Genomic DNA, 9665 nt, shown 5'->3' on the forward strand with positions numbered 1-9665 from the left:
GAGATAGTATGGAAACTGAACAACTGTGTTACGTGTATAACACATGAGATAGTATGAAAACTGAACAACTGTGTTACGTGTATAACACATGAGAGAGTATGGAAACTGAACAACTGTGTTACGTGTATAACATAATTAATGACAATTGAAATTATTTTGACAATCAGGTTTTTCCCCTTGTTTAGGTAAAAAGTACACGTAAAGACACTTACCCACCACTTTAACCAGAGAACTTGTATGAGATGATCCCAAATGATTAGTTGCTCGAACAGTGAACTCCCCAGTATCTTCAGCATTAGCAGTAAGCAGATCAAGAGATATGAAGCCAAATTCGTACAAGGTTTGTATACGACTTCCTAAAAAGAGAAGTAAAAAAGATATACAATTCAAACGTTTGATCATCAAACGTTTTACAAACCCCCACCCCAAAACACACTGCGTGTGTGCAAAAATTTGGTTTTGTCTGAAATATCTACGAATATTTCCAAACTATCATGCTCAAGTTATTTAAGTCGTAAAAAAAATAAATACTGTAAATGGACGAAAGCCCAGGACATGAATACCATATCTAATGTTCAAACTTACTCTTAACAAGGACTTGTGATATGGTGTACAAGTAACAGATTTACCTGTCTTCAGCGGTTTTCCATTGAAGAACCACTCCACTTTCATTGTTGGATCGTTGGCCGGTTCTAGCCGACATTCCAAATGGAGCCTTTCACCTTCTCGAAGCGGTTTTGGGTCGTGCAGAGGATGAGTAAAAATGGGCTTGGACTTCGTTATTTCTTCAATCATGTAATATGGTTCTTGGTGTGGTGGTTCTTCCAGTTGTGCAATTTGTTCCAAACCCATCTCGTGCATTGTCGATGTGTCAACAGCACTCTTAGCTGTACAGAACAAATATTAGTATTTCAGTGCTTACTAACCTCGAAAAAGATTAGTGTGGTAAATAAATTAATACCAGAAAATAAAAAATTACATTTCATAAGTTTTCAGAAATAAAAATATGGAGGGAAGATATTTATGGCATAGTATAAAAACATTAAAATAAAATAATGTTGTTCGCGCAAATATATTCAATGGCTACCTACGCTAGCCGTTCCTTATTTTGAAGTGATAGCCTAAAGAAAAGGACGTTAGCCAACAACATCCAACATGTGGTATTTCTCTAATTAAATAATGGAAGTTGACAATAGTCTTTAAAACTCACGATGTTTGTATAAAATAACAATATGAAAAAAGGCGAATTTCTAAAAACACATATAAAACTTAAAGGATTTACTGAAGAAACGTGCATTCTAAACCTAAGTCCATCAGAGATTTAATCTGTTAAAAATAATTTGTATTTTTCCAAGTAATTTTTTCATCTATTCGTATTTAAGCGCATAAAATAACGTTACGAAAGTTAAAACTGAAGAAATTGTAGGGTTATTTATATACGATATACATCTTCACTTATAAAGTTTTATCATATAAACATATTTAACTAATTAAAACATCAAAGTTTGCGTCTCTAGTATCTACTCATTTAAAGGTTTTTTGTTTATTTTTTTTGCAGTATTCGTCCCTTTTCCCAGAGCGAATGATCAAGCTGTCTTGCCTTGAACGAAAATGGATTTTGACTGCACTGCTTCACCGAGTGCGTTTCTTGCCTTTACGGTGAAACTACCGCTGTCCTCAGGGAAGGTGTACAGAATATCGAGAGCCACATATCCGAAATCAAAATAGGTCTTGAAACGATGACCTAGGTAAAGAGTATAACATCAATGGTTTCAAGTGAAATGAAGGAGAAATGTGAAACAACAACAATAATTCAGATTACAGAAGTATATGATATTATTCATTAATATTGTATACCCATAAATGACATAATCATATAGCAATGATCTTGTCTAATTTCTGTTGTTGATATTGGAATATAAAAACTTCTTAATTCTGGAATAAAATGACATTATAGCACCAAATTTATCTGTCGTTATTTTTGTTTATCATTTTCCAGCGCACATGAAAAAATACATAAGATATGCTATCTCGTATCAAGAATGAACCTTATGTACTTACAAACACAACAATACTCTTTACATTAACCTTTGTAGTTCTCTACACACAACAATACTCTTTACATTAAGCTTTATAGTTCCCTACACACAACAGTACTCTTTACATTAACCTTTGTAGTTCTCTACACACAACAATACTCTTTACATTAACCTTTGTAGTTCTCTACACACAACAATACTCTTTACATTAACCTTTGTAGTTCCCTACACACAACAATACTCTTTACATTAATCTTTATAGTTCTCTACACACAACAATACTCTTTACATTAACCTTTGTAGTTTTCTACACACAACAATACTCTTTACATTAACCTTTGTAGTTCTCTACACACAACAATACTCTTTACATTAACCTTTGTAGTTCTCTACACACAACAATACTCTTTACATTAACCTTTGTAGTTCTCTACACACAACAATACTCTTTACATTAACCTTTGTAGTTCCCTACACACAACAATACTCTTTGCATTAACCTTTGTAGTTCTCTACACACAACAATACTCTTTACATTAACCTTTGTAGTTATCTACACACAACAATACTCTTTACATTAACCTTTATAGTTTCCTACACACAACAATAGTATTTACATCAACATAAATTCATATATTATTAAAGCATTTGAAGATGTGCGGATTTTCAGTAACCACTCTCAGAGACATCCAACATTTTATTCTTCATAACTGATATATTCGTTCTTACAATAAACTGTATCAGCTGTTCTTTTTGAAGCAAGTTCTCTTAAAAAATGGTGCAAAGATTCCAATCATTGGCTTACATACATCGATGACGTGTTTGGACTATTGAGCCTTGGCTTTGATTCTTTAATGAAATTTCTAGACTTTCTCCATTTCATAGACTCCAACGTCCAAGTCACCCTTAATCATTCGATTGACAACAGGAATACAGATTTTCTTGGTACCACCTTAACGATCGATAATGACAACAATATACATTGTTTTCTAAACCAATAAAAGATCCATTTTTCTTCTCTTCTAGCATAATCTGTAAGCTTCCAGCATTGCACTTCCAACATAAAAAATACAGAGAAATCAAGTAGAAAGAAAACGATTTCCCAAAGACACCACAAAAACAATATTTTTGCAGTACCTCTATAGATGACGAAACCAACTAAGAAAAACAACAACATAATCTACAAATCTGAACTGCCTATTAAAGTTACAGAACGACCAGGTTTAACTCTCAGAAGTCCATTTTCAAATCATCAGTACATTACCGTTCAGTGTAACAAAGCCAAGTGTAACGACCAGGCCTAACTCTCAAAAGTCCATTTTCAAATCATCAGTACACTACTCTAACAAAGCTAACTGTCTTACAAAAAAACATGTTTACAATCTAAAGATGGATATTTTTCTTCCACTGTTGTTTACCATCTACCATCATACATACATTGATAAGGTCGTTTATTTCTAGAAATAATAATAATTATGTCTTTTTTTCAGAAATTTATTATAAACTACTATCTAACTCTTTTGACATTTTCATAAGAATATATTCGAATATTTTATTTTACATCCATTAGTTAATGGAGTGAATGTATTTTGTTCACTTTATATTGTGTTTAGTGTAATTTATATATTTAGTTAGTTTTGATGTTCAACTATACGCACTGTTTTTGTACAGGGGTTAGTAAGACACAATTCGTTGGTGAACTTTGATATTAGCTTTTAATAATATCTAATAACTGATTAATAACTGATTTTTAATTAACTGGAAATTTTCAGATTACAAAAAAGATAATTATGAAATTTATTGAACACTAATCGCTAAGAAAGACATGCCGGTTACCTAGAAACAAACAAGAATAGGACGTATAATTTAGACAAGTAAAGCGTATCTTATGACCACCTGCTTCTAGTGACAGTACACGAATGTGTCAGCTAGGTTATTTAAAACCTAAATAGACTATTTCTGATGAGGTTGAAATTCTATATTACCTGTTGTTAGGGGTTTTCCGTTAAAAAACCATTCAACGGTCATTGTTAGATCGCCGAGGGGTTCGAGCCTTGTTTCAAAGTGGGCGCTTTGTCCTTCTATAACACGATCTTTTCCCTTAAGAGCATCTACAAACACAGGCCGCTGCGTCACAGTGGTTTCTTCCTCTACATCTCGCTGGTACCGAGAGGTATCTTCTAGATGTTGAATCTTCTCTAAACCTTCTGGGTATTGGCTCTCCAGTACCACGCTCTTCTTTTCTGCGTTTCAAAACAAGAAGAAATAGTGCCTTAGTTTTCGCGACTGATTAGCGAGTAAAATAGATGTCAAAGAACCTATATGAATATGTCTATTCAGATCAATTCAAATACTTAAGGTTCTCAGAGGTATTTTGATTTAAAAAACACGCAGTGAAAAAATTGCAAGAAGTTTTGTGACTAGTATCGAATTTTTTCATTTTAAATGTAGATGGTTATTAAGGATTATCTTCACTTATCAAACTTATAAGATTTATAAATAGTTTATCTAAACACAAAAAGAGAAAATCATAATTTACCAATGCATGTTAATCTTGCAGCAGAAAAGGCCGATCCTTTGCTGTTTGTTGCGACACAAGTGTAGGTGCCAGAATCACGGCTGTCTATTCCACGGATGGTCAATGAAACATAACCAAAGTTGAAGAACGTGGAAGTCCGAGAACCTGTTGGAAGAAGCAATTAACCAAAGTTGAAAATATTATGATTCAAGAACCCGTTGGAGGAAATTCACACCAAGTTGAAAACATCACGATTCAAAAACCCGTTGAAAAAGGCAAATAATCAAGATTGAAAACATCGTGGTTCGAGAATAATTTGGAAGATACACATACACCGAAGATGAAAAACATGATGATTCGAGAATCTTTTGGGAAAGACACATATACCAAAGTTGAAAAACATCATGTCTAAACAACCTGTTGGAAGAGACACACACACCAAAGTTGAAAACATCATGTCTAAACAACCTGTTGGAAGAGAGAGATACACACCAAAGTTGAAAACATCATGTTTAAACAACCTGTTGAAAGAGAGACACACACCAAAGTTGAAAACATCATGTTTAAACAACCTGTTGGAAGAGAGAAACACAAAGTTGAAAACATGATTTAATAACTTGTTAAAAAAGACAAGTAATCAAGGCTGGAAACATCGTGGTTTACAAATATCAGAATTCACGATATTCTATTTTATCGTTGTAATATTATGTGCCGTTCAAACCGGTTTTTATTACCCATTATTATTAAAATATTTTATAAATTGAAACGAAAAGAAAATGTTTATTTAGTATTAAAATTATCTGTAGATATTCACGGTATTTAAAAAATACCTTTAAATTTTATCATGTGTAATTAGGTTATTATGTATAAACCACGAGAAGATGTTATTTCTCCGTATAACGGTACTATGTGTTCTACAGTTCATACAATAAGGGAAATCGTTTCTAGTTAAAGTCTACTTAATTCAAGTTTTAATGAAACGTACTTGCTTCTAGTGGTTTATCATCTTTCAGCCACTCTATTCTCATCGTAGAGTCACCAGAAGGTTCTATACGGGCTTCAAAATGAGCTACTTTTCCTTCTGGTATATTCAAAAGATCTTTTAACTGACTGAAAAACGTTGGTGTTTGCTGTGGCACTGCTTCTTCAACCTCGTAGACTTGTTGTTGTTGTTGCTGCCAAGATTCGAGCTCTTGGATTCGTTGTTGATATTGTTGTTGTTCGGGAAATCCTAAATCAGTGATTATCTCTCCAGACACTGAAAATCATTAATGGAATGTTGTATATATATATATATATAACACATAGAATCTGGAAAAAAACGCACCAAGTAGATTTTATCAAACACATTTTAACATATAAAGTTTTGTTTATAGGTTTGCGTTAGATGCCATAACATAGATAATTAACGACAAGGGTGACTTTTGGTGGGGTTCACACAGACCTCAAAGTATTTTTTGTAGAAAATCTATAACTGTTTTAACAGTTGTATTACTGAATTCAGAGACATCAAATAATGTATGAGAATCTAAAAACTTGATAGTTCTCAACAAAATAAAATCGCCAAACAATCCCCATTATATTCTAGAGAAACTATTATTTGTTTTAAAAATATTCAATCAAGAACAATTCTTCTTTTACACTAAATAAAGGATGCGTCTTTCACTCTAATTATATATTCTGCTTTTAAATGTGTATCACAAAGTAATATTATTATACAGAGACGTTTAATCTGAAAGCAGATAAGGCACCCCACAGAACGCAATATATATTCACACCACAAGTAGAGACATCTTAATTTCATGGCCAAACCATATAATTTCTTGTAGAATATATGCATTATTTAACTGTATTTTAACTATGCCAGATTTGCATCTATAGGAGTTTTCAGCGTATGTGTGTGTGTTTTCTTATAGCAAAGCCACATCTAGCTATCTGCTGTGTTCACCGAGGTGATTCGAACCCCCTGATTTTAGCATTGTAAATCCGAAGACTTACCGTTATCCTACCAGGGGACTCTTCTCATAAAACCATAAAGCACAAAAACACACGTAGACCAAAGTAAACCTAAACAGTATACATTTGTCTTTATGAAGAAATCGACTTTGGCGCCTTTTTTTCTTTATATAGTTCTCTACATTTGAAACATCATAGGTCAAGTGTTGTGTTGAACTTATTAATAAATTTCATACCACTTTCTCACAGGTCTGTGTGTGTGAGTGTTATCAGTTAAGCTCGTTATTTGATCACGATCTGTAAAGAATAGAATTCTCGAAATTCACTCCTACCTACCTCTGACTTTCAGTGTTGCAGTTGAAACGGCTTGTCCTTTCTGATTTGTTGCTCGACAAACATATACTCCAGCATCTTCAGCTCGAAGGTGTTTGATGTTTAAAGCCACGTAGCCAAAGCTGAACGTTGTACTCACTCTAGAGCCTGTAATTAGTTGTTCAGTAATGTTTATGTGTTTATTCGCACATGTATGGTGTGCAATAAAAGTACAACTAAAATCATTATGGGATACAAACATTAAGTTCAATATTATTATTTAATTTTTGTTAAATCATTTTGAAATAACTTATTTTATTTACGATTTCTAAGAGCTCACCTTATTACGTATTATCCAAACTTTTGTTTGGTATGATTAATTTTGAGTTTTGAGCCACCGCTTTATTATTATTATTATTATAAATCCCCCCCCCCCCAAAAAAAAAGCTTTACCAAAATCTTACCGGCCTGTAATGGTTCTCCGTTAAACAGCCACTCGACCTTCATTGTAGGATCGTTCACGGGGGTGAGCTGAGCTTCGAAGTGAGCAAATCCCCCCTCTCGTAGGTTTTCCAAGTTGTTCAAAGGCTTGACAAACACTGGTTTTGAAACTGATATAGTTTCCTCAACCGATTCCTCCCGTTTGTAACGATCCCAATCCTCTAGGTCTTGAATAGCGTCCCAGCTCTCTGGTTGTTGAGTCGATCGTTCAATTACTGGTCGAGCTAGAAGACAATGTTATTGGTCTCAGCATGATAACCAAACAGATGTCGTACATAAGTGTAATTTTCAAGGTTCAGGTAAAATTAGTATAGTATCTATAGTTTATTCAAAGCTTGATACTTTTTATCAGCATTTTTGATGCTTACTAAAAACAGGTGTAACTTCTCAGAATAATGCTAAAAAATCTCGCTTCGACGTTTTCGAAACCTCTTGGAGAACCAAAACCAATAGAAACATCTACATATATATTATAACTTCCTCGGATCTGTTTCTGTGTTTCGAAATTATACATAAAGTTTGCTGTTGTCTCTCGCTACAGATTAGTGAACCTACAAACTTTGTGAACAGCTGATAGAGGGTTATCAGTGCAGATAAGACTGAAGGTTAATCAGAGAAAAGGTTCAAAGAGTTCCTACACTTACATAAACGTACACTCTCTCGCTACAGATTAGTGAACCTACAAACTTTGTGAACAGCTGATAGAGGGTTATCAGTGCAGATAAGACTAAAGGTTAACCAGAGAAAAGGTTCAAAGAGTTCCTACACTTACATAAACGTACACATTTATCATAGTGAACTAAACTGTCCTGAGTGTCTTTACTTTAACTGAAGACATGCCAGAGTTATAAATACAAAACCACCCCTTCATGCGTATTTATTATGTCGAGATGCCATCAGAAGATGACTGAGAAGTGTTTGATCCATACGTTTTTCAATCGCGTTGTTCGACTTGTTGTTATAAACAGACAGGAGATGTTTTCAAATTATAGTTACAACTTACTTGACTGGTCAAAACTCAATTCTGAACACTATTTATAGCGGTAAATAAAACATATTCTTGCGAGTTATTCACATTATCCTGCTTAACTTTCAATAATAATCCTATTTTTAGCTTATTTATCTACACTTGAAAATCAACCAAAAACTTGGTATTAAGTAAAATTATTCTAGGACACTTGTGGATACAGTGGTATAAAATATTCATGACTGACGTGTAGGGTTGCTGTGGATACTTACTGTTGACGTGCAGGGTTGCTGTGGATACCTAGGTTTAACGCGCAGCGTTGCTATGGGTACTTAGTGTTGATGTGCGGGGTTGCTGTGGATACTTATGGCTAATATTCGACGTTGCTCTGGATACTTACGACTAACATGTGTGGTTGCTGTGTATACTTAAGGCTAGCATATGTGGTTGCTATGGATACTTATGGATGACGTGCAGCGTTGCTGTAAATACTTAAGGCCAACATGTGTGATTACTGTGGATACTTAAGGCTAACTTGTGTGGTTGCCGTGGATACTTACGACTGACATGCAGAGTTGCTGTTGTTACTGCTTCGCCAGCTTCGTTTGTTGCTTTACACATATAAACTCCCGAGTCTTCACTATGAATATGAATCAACGTCAGTGCCACATATCCAAAAGTACAAGTTGTTATTACCCGAGAACCTGAAATAAAATAAAAATATTTTTTGAACTAGGAACTCACTACCGTTTCTTACAAACACTGTAAAAAATGAAGAGGGTGAACACTTAGAAATGAGTTAATCTAATCTAAAAAAAAAAATATTGTTTTGAGGACCACGTGTTATATTCTTAACATATACCAGTCTATGCGTTAAAATAGTTAACAAATAAAACTAGAAGGAAATAGTAAATGCATGACCACATTGTGAATTTTCACTATATATTATTCTACTTTTGATTAAAAAAATAACTGAAACCTAATGGTCACTCTGGAAAAATTTAAATACAAATACTTATCGTAAATTGAAACTTAAGCAGAAGTAAAATTTGTTCAAATACAACATTTCAAACAATCATGTAAGTGCAAGATCGCCAATCTTAGGAATAAATTAAAATCGAATATTTCAAAACATCTGACAATGTATTTATTCAAAACTACGGAGGCGCGGTATGATGAATACGTCCAAGTTATTATACACTGTTACTACCCACACGTGACGATAAGTATTTATTTACTGATTCAAATTCACCCATTCATACGATTGCATGTCTTTTTATGTTCTTTACTACACATTTACATCTTACTCTAATCGATTAAACTATTCTAAACATATGTCAGACTTAAACTGTCGAAGATTGTTTGTTTGTTT

At 33.7% G+C, this 9665-nt stretch overlaps 1 protein-coding gene across 1 annotated transcript in view; it reads right to left on the reverse strand.

Moving 5' to 3' along the window:
* The window catches only part of LOC106460780 (titin-like), a 90400-nt gene that overhangs the window by 62024 nt on the left and 18711 nt on the right, over positions 1 to 9665 (reverse strand). The window contains exons 11-19 of the mRNA XM_022387563.1: positions 8854 to 8997; positions 7290 to 7550; positions 6850 to 6993; positions 5543 to 5815; positions 4579 to 4722; positions 4025 to 4282; positions 1601 to 1744; positions 630 to 887; positions 213 to 356 (exon numbers count right to left, since the gene is read on the reverse strand). Coding sequence (XP_022243271.1) covers positions 213 to 356; positions 630 to 887; positions 1601 to 1744; positions 4025 to 4282; positions 4579 to 4722; positions 5543 to 5815; positions 6850 to 6993; positions 7290 to 7550; positions 8854 to 8997 — 1770 coding nt within the window. The remainder of the gene's footprint in view (positions 1 to 212; positions 357 to 629; positions 888 to 1600; positions 1745 to 4024; positions 4283 to 4578; positions 4723 to 5542; positions 5816 to 6849; positions 6994 to 7289; positions 7551 to 8853; positions 8998 to 9665) is intronic.

Source organism: Limulus polyphemus, unplaced genomic scaffold, assembly GCF_000517525.1.
Source record: "Limulus polyphemus unplaced genomic scaffold, Limulus_polyphemus-2.1.2 Scaffold835, whole genome shotgun sequence".
Lineage (NCBI taxonomy): Eukaryota > Metazoa > Arthropoda > Merostomata > Xiphosura > Limulidae > Limulus > Limulus polyphemus.